This window comes from Lutra lutra, chromosome 1, assembly GCF_902655055.1.
Source record: "Lutra lutra chromosome 1, mLutLut1.2, whole genome shotgun sequence".
In the NCBI taxonomy this organism is placed as follows: domain Eukaryota; kingdom Metazoa; phylum Chordata; class Mammalia; order Carnivora; family Mustelidae; genus Lutra; species Lutra lutra.
In genome coordinates, this window is record NC_062278.1 from 215877296 (window position 1) to 215893039 (window position 15744).

Consider the following 15744-nt stretch of genomic DNA (forward strand, 5'->3'; position numbering starts at 1 on the left):
GCCCCCAGATGTCAGCTGGGTGCCGGGAGCCCCGGGCGGGCGGGGGTGGGGGGGAGTGGGCGGTGGCTGGAGTCTGACTCGAAGACGAGTGACCCACGGGCGGGGATTGTGGTCGCACCGCGTAAGGGATCCCGGAAAGCTTGGGGACAGGATTAGGCGCGGCCCGCGAGGCTCCGCCTCCTCTCAGGCTCGTGGGGGCCGGGAGTAGCCCCGCCTTCCGGGGGGGGTGGGGGTTGGGGGAAAAAAAAAAAAAAAAAAAACACTCGATGCACGCATGCGCAGTGGGCCGCAGAGCCGCCATGCCGGAACCGCGAGGGTCGTCGCCTCTGCGGGTCAACGCGGCGTTTGCCGCGCGGTACGGCCGCTACCGGGAGCGCGAAGAGCTGCAGCGGCGTGAGTGCGGGGCGCATGCGCGCGGGGCGGCGGCGCGTGCCGGGTCGTCGGGAAGTGGGGGCTCATCTGGTCCACGCTGATCTGGGGGGTTCCCATCTGTGCCCCGCAGTTAAAGATCGCTACGGGGACCGGGACAGCGGCGGTGACTCCAGCTCCGAGTCTGACTCTAGCGACGAGCGCGTGGTGAGCTTTCTCACCCCGGTGCCGTACATTCGGGAAGTATCCAAGTCCCCCCCCTCCCAGCTTCCCAACCCTGATACACAGAGGGCGGCTAACCCCCAACCGCATATCACCCTACGGGAGTTTCCATCCTCTTCTTCCTAATCCCATGAAGGACACACAGCGCTCTCTCCATCCCCAGGGGGTGGCCGCATGCCCTCCTACCTCCCCTCTTCAGCCACCATCCACCTACCCATCCCGATGTGAGAGGTGCGACCTCTGTGTCCCCTCTTTCATTCCCAAGAGTTTAACCATTTGTCAGGGTCCGACTCAGCCCCTGAAGCGAGGCATTCTTCTGCCACATGGGGTACTCAGCTTCTCACATCAGGCCTGGTCTTTTGGGGGCCTCACTGTGCCGCCCAGTCCCTGCTCGCTGTCCCACCTATGTCCTCTCTGCTCACCTGCCCCCACCTCAATCCTTTGTCCCCAGGAAGTATCCTCCCCTTACCCATTACTCTAGCTCAGACCCAGTACCTCCGTGTGGCCCGTCCCAGTCCGCCCTCATTGAGGACCCCTCTTCCTCTGCCACCTGTTTCACATCTTCCCATTGCCCCCTTACTCTCCAGCCCCCAACCTGCCTCTGTCCAGCTGGATCACTTCTTACTCCTGGCTCCACCCTAATTTCCACACCCTCTCAGCCCACCTACCCTTGTTACTTAGTGCCCCCAGCCTCCACAAGGGCCCTCATCTGTCTCCCTTCTGAAGTCTATCTCCGATCCTTCTCATGCCTTAGGAATTTGACCCCCAGCAAGAGCGTGACTTTTACACAACTCTCTCTTTGTTGAAGAAGAAGGACCCCCGCATTTATCAGAAGGATGCCACCTTCTATCAGAAAACAGGTCTGGGGCTCCTCCTCCCTAGGGCCCAGAGGTTCCTCGTTGCCTTACTGGTTTGTGTGACTATTTAATGAACCATCAAACTACGTATGTTCTACATTCTATGCTGTAAGTGCTTAGCGGAGTGTTTTACACTATTATTCGTTAATAATGACTGTGTGCTCAGCCCTGGTCAAAGCACAAGTTACTGAGTGAGCACAGCCAGCTACTACCGAGTAGTTTTAAGTGTGACATTTGAAATCATGGTCGGACCCAAGCCCCGCCCTGTGGGAATTCTCCGACTGGGGAAGGAAGGGGGTTGTGGGTGATGGCAGGTGTCTTCTGGCAACCCAGCAGTATCGTCCTCAGAGAGCGAGGAGGCTGAAGAAGCTGAAAAGAAGCAAAAGAAGATGCGTCCTATGTACCTGAAGGACTACGAAAGGAAGGTTATCTTGGAGAAAGAAGGGTGAGGAGAGATCCTGACTTACTGTCCTATCCCTCCCCTGAGCCTTCCCAGGGCAGGCTGACGCGTGGGGGTCTTAGAAGAGGTGGGAAGAAGCTCGTGGTGACTAACCAGGATTGAGGGGCTCCCAGAGAACGGGAGGGTCCGTGATCCACCTGCACTGCCCTGCCCCCCAATGGCTGCTCGTAAGAGCTCCCCACCCCAGGGGGACCGACGGGCCGTGGGGAGTCTACTCTGAAGCCCCTATTTGTCCTTGCCCAGCAAATATGTCGACGAGGAAAATTCAGACGCAGAGAGCTCTGACCAGAGATTCCCGGTAGGTGGGGTGGAGGGCCCGACAGGGGGCTGAGGGGCCTGGGGCTGGGCCTGAGGCCCACTGTTGCTCTCTCTGCAGCAGATCTCGTCGCAGAGTTACGTAGAGGAGCAGAAACAGCTCAAGGAAAGGTGAGCCTGGGCCTGCTCAATGGCCAGATGGATCAGACTTGAGGCTCTGGGATTGGTCAGGCCCAGCCTGGGTTCAAATCCAGCCCTGTTACTTCATGGCTGTGTGCCCTTGGGCACGTCACTTAGTCTTTCTGTGCCTCAGTTTCCCCGTCTCTTAAATGGGGTTGACGATACCCTCTGTGTCACAGTGCTGCTCTGAGCTTGTTGAGGGGAGCCCAGGACTTAGTAAACAGGGTTCATCTCGGGACTGTGGGCAGGGCTGTGTCTCCTGAGGCATTTTCTCTCACATGGGCAGCTTCCGGGCATTCGTGGAGGACAGCGACGATGAGGACAGTGCCGGGGAAGGTGGCTCCGGGTTGCTACAGAAACGTGCTCAAACCAAAGAGGAGAAGGTGGGAGCTAGGCCTGGCTGGCTGGGGCTTGGCGGCGGGCAGGGGTCCCCAGGCCCTCAGAGCTGGCATCTCCTCAGGCCCAGGAGGATGCAGACTATGTGGAGTGGCTGAAGGGGCAGAAGGAGATTGACAGCCCTGACACCCTGAAGGAACTGGTGAGTTCTCCTGTCTGGTCGGTCCCCAGGCTTTTTCTAGAAACCAGTCCTTGAGGGAGTCGCCAAGAGCCCATCATGTCCAGACTGAGGTGTGCCCCACTCTGGGTGCCAGTTTCTACTTCTGTAAGATGGCGATTGTCCCCCCTTCTTTACAGACAGGCTGTGAAGTTTCAGTTACTTAAGTGCATGTGGAGCCGAGCCCACCCTCCTTTCCTGCCCACAAGTCCCTGACCTGGGTCCTGTCCCCTCCCTCCTCTCCCCCAGACCCACCTCAAGGAATACTGGAGCAACCCAGAGCTGGATGAAGGAGAGCGGTTCCTGCGGGATTATATCCTCAACAAACGCTACGAGGAGGAGGAAGATGAGGAAGAGGAAGAGGAGGCAGAAGAGGAGGAAGGGTGAGCAGCCATGTCCCTCAGGAGCCTGGAGCTCTGCTAGCCCGAAGGCAAAGGGCACCAGGTGTTTACTTCTTCACACAGATGGTGGCAGAGTTACTGTCCTGTGAGGAAAAGCTGCGGCATGTGGGCTCTGGGGCTACGTGGCCCTGTCCCTGGACTCTGCGCCTCAGTTTCCCTATCTGTAAAATGGGGGTGCCCCAAAAGTAGGGCTCTTGTGCAGATTCCATGCGTTAATATGGGAGTACACAGGGGTATGGGGGCTCGGCTGACCCCCCAGCCCCGCCCCATTTTTGTCCCTCAGGGGCTTCAGCCTCCCCGTCCAGCTAGCTGTGGACGATTCCTCAGACGAGGGGGAGCTGTTTCTGAAGAAGCAGGAGGACTTCGAGCACAAGTACAACTTCCGCTTTGAGGAGCCGGACTCGGCCTTGGTGCGGGACTAGGGCTGGGGCTGGGGAGGACCCGGGCTTTGGGGGCCCAGGCCGGGAGAGCCCAGAATCATCCCTGTGGCCCTTCTGGGCTCCCCTGTTGCCCGTAGGTCAAGACCTACCCTCGAAGCATTGCGTCCTCCGTGCGCCGCAAGGATGAGCGCAGGAAGGAGAAGAGAGAGGAGACGCGGGAGCGGAAGAGGAGGGTGAGTGTGGGGGTTCCAGGCGGGGGAGGGTGGCCCACTGTGCAGGGGGAGCCCTTGCTCCCACTCTCCCCCTGGCCTGCCACCCGCAGGAGAAAGCGAAGAAGCAGGAAGAGCTCAAGCAGCTGAAGAACCTGAAAAGGAAAGAGATTCTGGCCAAGCTAGAGAGGCTTCGGCAGGTCACAGGCAACGAAACCCTGGGGTTTGAGGAGCGGGACCTCGAGGACGACTTTGACCCCGCCCGCCATGACCAGCTCATGCAGGTGCGACCCCTGGACCCCACCCAGCCGTGCATGCAGTGCTGCCTGAGACAAGGCGGTGCAGTCTGTGTGTGTTTCCAGGCTGTGTGGCCTCAGAGAAGTGGCTTGATGTCTCTGTGTGTCCTTGTCTGTAAAGTGGGTTCATCCATACTGTCTACCTCAGGATAGCTTGGGAGAAACATGCGTAAAAATTGGTAATGCTCAAGGGACAGGGAGTAGTTGTGTTTCCTTGAAACTTGTAGGGTTTGAAGGGACATAGCATCAGGCCATGGAAACAGGCGATAGGGCTGTATGGGGAGAACAGTGGGGACCCTGGGAGCCCCAAAGAGATGCCTGACCAAGTCTGGAGGTGAGGGGAGGAGACCAAGGCTGCATAGGCTTTAGTTTCTCAGTGAAATGGAGGTCGTTTCTGTCTCTTGGGGTGCTTGTGAGAATGCAGTGAGTTGCAGCCCAGCATTGGGCATACAGTAGGTGCTTAATAAATGACACAGTCAGCCTTGTGGTCATCGAGCACTAGGTCACAGAGCGGCCCCTGCCCTCCCAGAGCTCCGGGTCTGATGGCAGGCCCTTAACTGTTCAGTTATAACCCCCAGCGATCAGAGTGGTGACGGGGGCTTTCAGGGGGAGGTGAGGTCTGAGAGGAGTCCCCAGTCGACTGTCGGGCGTGGTGATGAGCGGGGTCAAGGAGGGCAGCTGAGGCCTGAGCCGCAGCTTGGCAGCCAAGGAGGGAGGGGTGCACCAGGCAGGGGGTATTTTGGGGGCAAAGGCCTGTGGGAGGGGAAGAACCATGGCTCTGTGGAGCAGCAGGGGAGGGTAGTGGGGCACAGAGGGGCCTGGACAACCGGGCTTCTCTCACGTCAGCAGCCAGGTCTGGGGGATGCTGGGAGCCATGTAAAGTGTGAGAGTGAGGCGGTCTGGGGGAGTGGGCCTTGCTGAGCCTCCTGGCCCTGACCCTGCAGAGATGTTTTGGGGACGAGTACTATGGCACCGTGGAGCAGGAGAAGCCGCAGTTTGAGGAGGAGGAAGGGCTTGAAGGTGAGATCACGGGGGCACCAGCCTGGGGGAGCTGCTGTGTCTGAAGTCCAGAGTTCCACCCTGACCTGTGTCCTCTGGGACCAGATGACTGGAACTGGGACACATGGGCTGGGACTGAGCAGGCTGGAGGTTGGGACCAGGAGCTGCACTGCGAGGACCCCGACTTCAATGTAGGTGCCATGGGCGGAGCGGGGGACCCCGAGGGGTGAGCCCACCCCCCCCCCCCGAGTGAGGGCTGGCCTGACCTTTGCATCTCGGCAGATGGATGCTGACTACGACCCCAGCCAGCCGCGGAAGAAGCTGCGCGAGGCCCCCCAGATGGGCAGGAAGAAGCGGAAGTCCCCCTTTGCTGCAGCCATGGGGCAGGAGAAGCCAGTGTTTGAGCCTGGTGAGGCCCGGGTGGGGGCGGGGGCGGGCAGGGGCTCGGCGGGCCCGGCACACCCCAGCAGCCTGGCTCCCTCCCTGTGCAGGCGACAAGACGTTCGAGGAGTACCTGGATGAGTATTACCGGCTAGACTACGAGGACATCATTGATGACCTGCCCTGTCGCTTTAAGTACCGCACCGTGGTTCCCTGCGACTTTGGGCTGAGCACTGAGGAGGTGGGACCCCACGGTGGTGCTGCTGGGGGGTGGGGGTATGCCTTGCGGGCAAGGGGGCATGTGCAGCCAGCAGATACTGCGACCCCCGTTCCTTCTGTGGAACCCAATGGCCGGCCTCTGAGGCCCACAGGACACGCTATAAATACTACTTTTAAATCTCTTACCAAATATCAGCGGTTGGGTGGCCGTTAGGACTGGGTGGGCTCTGGAAACAGATGCCCGGGTTCAAATCTGGCTGTGGCCACTCACCAACTATGACCTAGAATGCTGTGCCTCCGTTTCCCTGACTGTAAAATGGGCTAATAACAGCCCCCCCCAACCCTGGCTATGGAGCCAAGGTGTGTGTGTGTGGCTCTTGCAGCGCCGCTGGCCCCTTAGCCGTGGGGGCTGCGGGGGCCTCACCCGTCACGGCCAGCCAAGCCCACGTTTATGCAGCTCGGGCCTGCTGCGCTTGCTCAGTCTTCCCGGCATCATCGGTAGTTTCTGTGGGTGAGGCCTCACCTGTCATTGGCACACACGGCCATCGGTGCGGAGCACCTGCCTGTCCTGAGGTTACTGGGACCGTGGTGCCCGAGTGAGGTGCAGGCACCCCGGGCCCAAACTGGAATCTGAAATCAGCCACTTCCCGATCATGTGACTTGGGCAATGATCTCCTGGTCGAGCCTTAGTTTCCCCATTTGATCCCCACTGCCAAAACCTTCCAGTGGCCCCCACAGCAATCAGTCCTCTCTTGCTATGGTCCCTGCTGAGTGGGAGTAGCATGACCCGCCTTTGACTAGTGAGGCGGCCAAAGCTGAGAGCGAGTGAGCTGGGCCCCCCCACCCCGACCTGGGGCTCACACGTGGGCCCCCACCCTCCCTTCCTGTGCAGATCCTCGCTGCCGATGACAAGGAGCTGAACCGGTGGTGCTCCCTGAAGAAAACCTGCATGTACAGGTGACAGGGCCGGGCCAGGTCAGCCAGGGGGAGGGCCTAGCAGGTGGGGGCACCTCCCAGAGCTCCCCGCGACAGGCGTGTCTGCTGGACGCCGCAGGTCAGAGCAGGAGGAGCTGCAGGACAAGCGGGCGTACAGCCAGAAGGCCCAGAACTTATGGAAAAAGAGGCAGATCTTCAAGTCACTTTGCCCAGAGGAGTGAGTATCCCCTGCCTGCCGGGCCTGGGCTTGCTGCGCGCTCTGTCAGCCATCTGTTGTGTGGTCCTGGGAATGGGGCTTCCTTTCTCCATCCCTGGGTTCAGAGTCTGGCCAGCCACAGCTGTGTGGCCTTGGGCAAGACCTTTGCCCTTTCTGGGCCTGTTTCCTTATTTTAAAAATGCAGGTAGGGAGTAAAGATGGCTCGTTTCTTGTTGGGTTTTTGAGGATTAAGTGAATTCATTCATGTAAAGTGCCTAGAACGTAGGAAATACTGTAAGGGTATTAGTAGTTATTATTATTGTGCCCATTATTTCCTGATCTATAAAGCAGGGCTGATAGAACGTCCCAGAGCTGATTTAAAGCTGCTTTCCATGAACAGCTTAGTATAGGCCCAGGCTCAAAATGCCACAGTGATCAGCAGTACCATCGAGTCTTGGAGTTCAAGAGAAAAGGCCCAGTTTTGGTGTCAGACTTGGGTTTGAACCCCAGACAGGCCCCTGATTTGGCGCCTTGCCTCTGTGAGCCTCTCCTTTCCTCATCTGTAAAATGGGGGAGGTGTACTCAGGAATTGGCCTAATCATGTCCAGCTTGGGCTGAGCCCCCACTTTTCTCCTCAGGATGGAGACACTTTCGGAAGCCACAGGAAAGCCACAGAGAGACAAAGACGGCCTGCAGGGACAGCTGCTGGCACCTGATGGGGCTAGCGGGAAGCAGGCCCAGCCTGGGAGCCCCCCAGCACAGGAAGAAGCAGGCCCCGTGTCACACACACAGAAGCCAGTGCCCCAGAGGCGGAGGAGGGGCAAGAAGGCGCGTCTCCTGGGCCCCACCGTGACACTCGGTGGGCGGGAGTTCAGCCGCCAGAGACTGCAGGCCTTTGGGCTCAACCCCAAACGGCTGCACTTCCGCCAGCTGGGCCGGCAGCGGAGGAAGCCCCAGGGTCCCAAGAGCGGCCCTTGAGCTCTAGGAAGCAGCCAGAGGCTCTGGGGTCCTTCCCTTCCAGTCAGCTCCTGGATGCGTCTCCCTCACGGACTGTGTGGACCATGTGTCCGCCCATGGGCAGAGAAGTCTTGCTGTCTCACAGATGTGGAAGCCGGGGCCTAACTAACAAGCTTCCCCTGCCGTCTCCCTTTGACACACACCTTGGACCCTGTCCCTCAAATGCTGGGCCAGCCACAGCCACAGTCAAGTTAAACGGCTTTATTAGCCCCCAGTGGCCACAGTTCCCCCCCACCGCCCCTAGACCTCAGCAGGGTAGGGGCTTTGGGACCAGTGAGGGGCACGGGTGGTCCAGTGCAAACTACAGTACTAGAGTCAGGCCCTGAGTGGGTGTCTGGGAGCCCTCCCTCCCTGCCCTGGGCGGAGGGCCCAGGTGGCCAGAGGCAGGCGGACTGCCCCTGCCTAGGGGGCCCCCAGTTCTGAGGTTTCCTGGACTGGTCTCAGCTGCACTTGTCAAGGGGGTGAGAAGGGGAAGACCCATCACCTCCAGGTTTCAAGCTCCCACACCCAGCATGACATAAATAAAAAAATAAATAGTGCTCATCTCCCTCAACCCCACCCGTTATAAAAACACGAAGTCCTCCGAGCTCGGGCGTTTGGCCTTGAGGAGCCGCCCTGTGCGAGGGAGCCGCAGTGTTGGCTGGGAGAGCTGGGAGCAGAGGTCATCCAGGCTGTGGTCCTGAGCATGGCCCTCAGCCAGGGTGAACATGGGGTAGCGCTCAGTGGCTGAGGAGGAGCTGAGGACCTGGCGGGAGGAGGGAGAGCATGGTTTAGCCCTAAACCATATTTGTTTTATAGGTGTAATTATCCTAACGGGTGCATTTACCAGGTGCTTCCTGAGCTCAACTCTCAACCCTCCAGGGCAGTGACCCAGGCCAGCCAATCAGTGCCTCCTGTTCCCAGACCACGATAAGCACGTGATCCAGAGTGACCAATGAGCAGCAGCCCTAGGATTTTTGCTGCAACTCTGGGAAAGTAGGGCTCCCTTTCCACTGAATAGGGGGTGGGTGCCCCTTGCCACTCTAAGGGTAAAGCCCTGATGGGACAGTTTCTACTGCTTGAGCTCATGGATGCAGCGTCCTTCAAGCAATAATGTCCCCAACTTTTCATCTCCTGCCCTTGTTTTGATCCAATCAGTCCTATCTGGTCTTTTGTAGCTTGTGGGTAGGATAACAATCTTGATTCCCCAGGTCTGTGGGACTCAAGGTCTCTCTGTTCCTCTTCTCCCCATCACTGCCCCTTGCCCTCTGCCCTCCACCACTCCTGGCTCACCCTGGTTAGCTCTGAGCAGAGCGTCTCAAACTCCTTCTGGTCTCCAGCATAGAACCCCACTGTACAGCTCGGGTCCATCTTGGCGAAGGCCATCTTTCGGGGTGAGGTGCAGTGGAAGGACTGGGGCATACAAATGAGGGAAGCTCAGGGCCCCAGCCCCCTCCACCTTCCCCAGCCCCATCCTGGGGATCCCACCTGGCTTACCTCCAGGGGGAAGTCAGCCTGAGTGACATCCACGGTGGGCTGGCAGTAGTGGGGGTCCAGGTAGAGCAGGAAGTCGTCTGCAGGGGTGGAGGCATGAGGGGGGCTGAGGAAGGGGGAGGTGGGGGGGTTGGAATGGGGTGGGCTTACCCTGGTAGCCAATGAAGTACAGTGAATGCCGTGGCTTGCCCCCCATGATGCCCAGGCACAGCTCGGAACGCAGGAGCTCCTGCAAGGAGAAAAGTAGGCATAGGAGTACACTCTGGGCAGGTGCTGTCAGGCCCTAGAGAAGCACTTGGCAAACCCCCAATGTGTGCAAACCCAGCCCCCTCTTGAGCTGATACTCCAGTGTAGGAGATGAACAAGGAATAAGACAAGTTTTGCCACGTGTCCGTAGGCAATAACACTGGAAGAATAAAGAAGGGAAAAGGGCTTTGCAATTTAAAGTAGGGGAGTCAAAGGCCTCACTGAGGTGACATTGCAGCAAAGATCCGAAGGAGGTAAGGGAGTCATCTGGGGAAAGAGCACTCCATGCAGCTGGAACAGTGAGTGCAAAGGCCCTGAGGTCAGTGTATTCTGAGAAAGGTGAGGAGTTTCCTGTGGTGGGGGCAGAGAGAAGTGGGAAGGAGAGTGGGGGCAGATGAGGTCAAGGCATGGGCAGGGGCATGGTACAAAGCCTTGCAGGCTGTAGGGAGAACTTTGGCCTTTATTCTGAGTAAAAACAACCCAGGGTTTTTCCAGCTTTGCCATTCCTTTTGCCTGGAGCGCCCTGGCTCCTCATCTGCCTTAGCTGGAGAGAGGCTTTCCTAGGCTGCAGCCACCCCCTTCTGCCCCTCCCAGTGTTCGTTTTCATTCCTCTATTATCTAAGGCATAATGCCACAGCTGTCAGTTTGGTTTCAGACCCCCACTGTCTATCCGTCCTCCAGTAGAATGTCTAATCCCAGAGGGCACGAATGTTTGCCTCTTCCCCTCTGCAACCCAGCTGCTGGGACGGTGTTTGGCACGTACTAGGTGCATCCCTGACAGATGGGACAGATGAAGGCAGCAGAAACACCTCACCCAAGCTACAGAAGCTGGCGCAGTTCCCAGGGGAGGCTTAGTGGAACTTGACAGCACCTACCTTCACACAGGGCACGTACACGGGGTTGAGAGTCTCGCCACCCAGCCGCACCGGCACCAAGATGACCACGGACTTCCATTCAGCTGTGGGGTCCGGCCTGGCCACCAGGCGTGCCACATCTGCCTTGTACACTGGGAAGACGATGCAGCAGGTCACGTTCCTACCCACCCCTCAGGCCTTGGAGAGTGGCCCTCCACATGCCTGTGCCACCTCGTAGGGTGCCACTCCTGTCATCAGCGGAGAAGGAGGTCTTTCGGGTGCCCCACCCACCCAAACTCTCCCCTCGACGATTCCAGGGCCTCGGGGCAGGTGCAGACATCTCCATTTTACAGAGAGGACAACTGAGGCCCTACGATTTCGATGAAGAACATAAGACCAGGGGGAGGCAGAGAGCCTTTCCCGCAGCCCAGAGCACCTCCCCAGTTCCAGGGCCTGGTTAGTATTTACTTACTCAGCGTGTGACTTTGCCAATATGGAAATGGGAGCTCTGGGTACCTCTTCCCTCACTGCTAAGTAAGCCCCCTCCTGGCCTCCAGAAAAGAGGATTCAACCCCTTCTGGAAACAGAGCTGCTATGGCCTGAATGCTTGAGTCCCCCCAACACTCAGATGCTGAAATTTAAATCCCCAAAGTGATGGTATTAAGAGGTGGGGCCTTTGGGAGGGGACTGGGTCATGAAGATAGAATCCTCATGAGTGGAATTAGTGCCTGTATAAAAAGGACCCCAGAGAGCTCACCTGCCCCTTCCATCATGTGAGAAGGCGGCAAAATGAACTAGGAAGTGGGTCCCCACCAGACACCGAATCTGTTGGTGCCTTGATCTGGGACTTCCCAGCCCCCAGAACAATGAGAAATAAGTTCCTATTATTTATAGGCTATCCTGTCTGTGGCATTTTTGGTACAGCAGCCCAAAGAGACTAAGATACTGGTCATCTGTGAAAATCAAATATTGTCTACATGTCTAAATGTCTATAATTTTATATAAAAATTTATAGGTTTTGTAGATTCTCTAACTCCATTAAGGTTCCTATTAATGAAGACCCTATCTAAACTAATTTGGAGGAGGGGCGCCTGGGTGGCTCAGTCAATTAAGCCTCTGCCTTTGGCTCAGGTCATGATCCCAAGAGTCCTGGGATTGAGTCCCAAGTTGGGCTCCCTGCTCAGCAGGAAGTCTGCTTCCGCCTTTCCCTCTGCCTGCCACTCCCCCTGCTTGTACTCTCTCTCTTTCTCTATCAAATAAACAAAATCCTTTTTTTTTTTTTTTAAGATTTTACTTATTTGACAGAGAAAGATCACAAGTAGGCAGAGGCGGGGGGAAGCAGACTCCCTCTTAGCAGAAAGCCCGACGCGGGGCTCGATCCCAGGACCCTGAGATCATGACCTGGGCCGAAGGCAGAGGCTTAACCCATTGAGCCACCCAGGTGCCCCAACAAATAAAATCTTAAAAAAAAAACCCCAAAAAACAGATTTGGAGGAGAGTGGGGAACAATAATAATAATAATATTTAGCTAACACTCACTGTGTGACAAGCCCTGCTCTAAGAGTTTAACTTGTATCATTGACTCAATCCTCACTACAATCCCTTGCGGCAGAGAGCAGACTTTTGTACGTGTTATGATTATTTACAGAGTAAGAGTAAATTGGACCCGAGAGAGGGAAGCCCTTATATCTTCTCTTCTCCACTTGCCGAGAAGCCCCTAACGTTTCCTATCCTGGTTCCAGAGGCCGTGGGGGATCCTGAGCACCTCCTACTTCCCCTGTGTGGGTCTCAAATCCTTTCCCAGGCTTCCTCTGCCCCAGGAAGGTAGGTAGTGACCAGCTCAGGGTGACAACTCTGGGACCTTGGTTTCCAGTCTCTTACCTGTGCAGTCCTGAGAAACATACACCACCAGGCGGGTGACCTCCGAGCAGCTCTCCACAGCCTTCCTGGCAGGGGACAGGGAAGGCCTGAGTGCCTGTGGGAACCCAGTGGCTCCCGTGTCCCCTGCAACGGCCCTCACCTGAGTATGTGTGCCACCAGAGACGGCCCATACCAGTCCCCTGCCTTCTTGCCTGAGCTCTGCCCAAGCTCCACCAGCCGGTGCAGGCCAAAGGGGGCCCGGGGGTGGTCGGCGAACCAGGACACGATCTGCCGGTGCCGCCGCTCCTGCTCCAGTTCGGGGGTGCCCTGGGCCCAGCGCGGGGGCACCCAGCGTGCAGGCCCACGGTAACGGTTGGGAGAGGCCAGCCCTGATGGCTCAGAGGGTCCTGGGCCTGAGCCCTCAGCCCAGGTCCAGTCTGGTGGGGATGGAGTACAAAATCAGAGGGTGCTGGTGGTGTGGGCGTCGGGTGGCGGGCACCGTTCCCATTTACTCATGCTTTCTGTGCAATTCTAATGCTCCTGCCGCCATAGCTTTACCAGCAATTTTCACAATCCAGAACCTTATTGTATCAACTCTCGCTCCCCCCAGAAACCTACTCAGCACACCATCTCACAAACGTTTAAGCTTAGTCTACAAACAGTTCTGACCCTGCTGCCCTGTGTGCCTGGCCCGACACTGCCTGGCGCCCTCCCTTCCGGCACTCACCTCTGGGCAGGAAATGCAGCAGCAGGCCCTGGGCCAACATCATCTGCCCACTGCGCAGCATGCAGCCCCAGCCGCAGTCGGAGGTCAGGCAGCCTCCAGCGAGGGGCGGAAAGTCCCGGCGGTACGTGAGCCACAGGCGCGACACGAAGTCCCGCTGGAAACGCTGGATGTCACCTACAAGACGCAGGCTTGTCAGCGGCCACCTGGAGCACCAGGTCTCCCTCGAGCCTGGCCTGGGGTCCCCAGCTCACCCTCGCCCTCGAAGCGGTAGCGGCGGCCGCAGAGGTGGACGCTGGAGATCTTGCTAAAGCTGGTCCGGCTTTTGACTGCCCAACCTGGGGAGACGTGGGGCAGCACCCAGCCAGATGAAGCACTGGCTTGACAGACATATAACGTGACAGTTATGACAGCAGTCATGCTTCCATCCACCCCCTCCTCCCTTACCCCACCTCATGGTCTCCCAGGTCCCAGCTCAGGGCTGGCACAGGGCAAGCCATGCCATATTCCCCTCCGAGGGAGGCAGGGACCCTAGTAACCACCACATAAGTATTTGCCATCAATTCAGGATGAATAAAGCAGTTCGCTTCTTGTATCCGTTTTACAGAGGGGAAAAATGAAGGCACAGTAGAGGAAAAAACCTTGCCCAAGGTCACACGGGAATGGCATAGACTTGAAAACATATTCCCTTTTGGACCTGCTGCAGGTCTGCCCGGGGCAGGGCGGGGGACCCACAGGTTACTCACAGGAGGAGAGTAAATGGTAGAATACCCGGCAGGGCCAGGGTCGGCCACCCCTCGACTCCCACCGGCCTCTAAGCCCCCCGCCTGCCGGAACCCTCGGCCAGCTCCTATCTCAGAAACCAAGCCCGGGGCCCGCCCCCTCCTCACCGTACTTGACGTTGTTCCAGGCTGTCAGGAACTTTGCCTTAAACTTGTCCACTTCGTCGGGCTCCCCAGGGGCGGCCGCGGGCGAGCCAAGAGCGGGGCCGCTGGCTTCAGACGGCCTCAGGCCGTTGGGGTCCGGAACCCGGGGGCCCCGCGGCCTGCGGCCCTCGGGGCGGCGCGCGTCCTCCGGGCTCCCGCTCCGGTACTGCGCGGCGGCCGGCGACACGGAGTTCATGGGCGCACGGGGAGGGCGGACCGAGGGCCCGGGTGGGGGCCGCGAGCGAGCGCCCAGGGGGCCGGGCCGCGGCGCCCGGGAAGGCGCTAGTCGGCCCCCGACGCGGCGACCGGGCCCCCGGGCCCGGCGCGGGACGCTGTCACCGCCGCCGCCGCCGCCATTTTAGCGGCCCTGGCCCCGGGAGCCAGGCGGGCGCGACACGGCCGGACGCCCCGCCCCGCCTGGCCCGGCCCCAGCCTGGGTCGCCGGCCCCGGTTCCGGGTGGCCGCACCGGGACCTTCAGCCGCGGCGCCTCCCCGCGGCGCCCCGCGAGCACGCCCCGCCGCCCTATCGCAGCGCCCAGGCGCTCCCGAGCCCCACTGCAGGCCCTTATCGGAGGCCCCAGAGCCGCGAGGCCCCGCCCCGGCCCCGCCCCGGCCCCGCCCCCGACGGCGCGCTGGGAAAGGCCGGCCCCGGGGCGGCTCCAAGCCTGTGTGCACCTGCCCACCGCCCACCCGCCCGGGCGCCCCTCGGCGGCCTGCGCCCCCGGGACCCGCGTCGCTCTGGGGCCAAACCTGTGCAACACCTCCTCCTCCTCACACCCCCAAGCCACACCTCTCTGAGCCTCAGTTCCCTCAGGAGCAAAAAGGGCTCAAATACAACCACACAGGAATCTTCGTGATAATTCTGCGGAGGAAAAGAAGCCAGATAAAAAGGACGAGTGTAGACTCTCTGGTCCCCTGTACCTTAAAACTCCAGAAAATGCAGCCTCATCTCTAGGAACAGGAAGCAGATCAGTTTCGGGGTGTCTGGGGGTGGGGTGGGGAGAGGCTAGAGGGAGGGACAAAAGGGGCTTAGAATATAACTTTTTGAGATCAAGATACGTTGATCGTGATGCTGGGTTACAAGATGTGGAAACTCATCAGATCCTACACGTGAAATGTGTGTGATTTATTGTATGTCAGTTATAACTCAATAGAGCTGTAAATTTTTTCAATGCATGTGACTCAGGAATGTTTGTAGGACGAGCTGAGCTCATCCGTGTAAAGCGCCTTAACATGGCATTTGAGGCAGTCAGAGGGAACCAAACAAAACCTCAGAGGTGGATGACAGTGTTTTGACTCTCTGAATGGCAGAGAGGGTGGCCTCTAGTGGCCACCCTGAGGGCACTGTCCTCAGCCAGCTGAAGGACGAGGCTGTGGGATGTACAAAGGCTGCAAAGACAGTCACTTCCCTGACTTTCCCTCCGCTCTCTCCTCACGGCGCCTCCCTTCAGCCACACCTGCTTCCTTTCTCAAACCCAACATGTGCAATCCCACCCCAGGACCTTTGCTCAGACAGTTCCGCTTGCCTGCCTAGCCCTCCCATCTTCGAGATCGCTGCATGGCTGCCTCCTCCTGGACCTCCATCAGGAAATTATTCAAATGTCATCCCCGCAGGCTGACAGTGCTCAAAATCCACCCCACTCCCACCTTTGGACTCCTTTCCTCTTCCCTGTCTTCCCCTCCGCTCCCCCCCCTCGCCTGCCCCAGAACAGTTACCACAACCTGATTGAG

The 15744-nt window shown here is 58.6% G+C and overlaps 2 protein-coding genes across 6 annotated transcripts; one reads left to right on the plus strand and one right to left on the minus strand.

Moving 5' to 3' along the window:
• The first annotated feature begins 235 nt into the window (after nucleotides 1-235).
• KRI1 (KRI1 homolog) lies at nucleotides 236-8473 on the plus strand. Of its 4 annotated transcripts, none has more exons than XM_047702623.1 (19): nucleotides 236-393; nucleotides 503-576; nucleotides 1346-1451; nucleotides 1782-1893; nucleotides 2152-2206; nucleotides 2285-2334; nucleotides 2630-2726; nucleotides 2804-2881; nucleotides 3146-3279; nucleotides 3581-3707; nucleotides 3815-3910; nucleotides 4000-4170; nucleotides 5127-5202; nucleotides 5287-5372; nucleotides 5464-5590; nucleotides 5673-5803; nucleotides 6674-6738; nucleotides 6836-6934; nucleotides 7552-8473. In XM_047702623.1, exons 1-19 carry the CDS (start codon nucleotides 267-269, stop codon nucleotides 7889-7891), a joined length of 2151 nt encoding a protein of 716 aa, XP_047558579.1. In that variant the 5' UTR covers nucleotides 236-266; the 3' UTR covers nucleotides 7892-8473. The 4 variants fall into 4 exon arrangements, with proteins under 4 accessions (XP_047558579.1, XP_047558597.1, XP_047558587.1 ...); XM_047702641.1 differs by having other exon boundaries at nucleotides 2288-2334; XM_047702631.1 differs by having other exon boundaries at nucleotides 1785-1893.
• On the minus strand, nucleotides 8117-14553 carry ATG4D (autophagy related 4D cysteine peptidase). Of its 2 annotated transcripts, none has more exons than XM_047702661.1 (10): nucleotides 13978-14553; nucleotides 13342-13467; nucleotides 13091-13264; nucleotides 12524-12800; nucleotides 12385-12449; nucleotides 10525-10655; nucleotides 9554-9632; nucleotides 9407-9483; nucleotides 9203-9322; nucleotides 8117-8675 (listed from the first exon to the last, which is right to left on the minus strand). In XM_047702661.1, exons 1-10 carry the CDS (start codon nucleotides 14207-14209, stop codon nucleotides 8493-8495), a joined length of 1464 nt encoding a protein of 487 aa, XP_047558617.1. In that variant the 5' UTR covers nucleotides 14210-14553; the 3' UTR covers nucleotides 8117-8492. The 2 variants fall into 2 exon arrangements, with proteins under 2 accessions (XP_047558617.1, XP_047558624.1); XM_047702668.1 differs by having other exon boundaries at nucleotides 13342-13425; nucleotides 13978-14550.
• Nucleotides 14554-15744: the final 1191 nt, after the last annotated feature.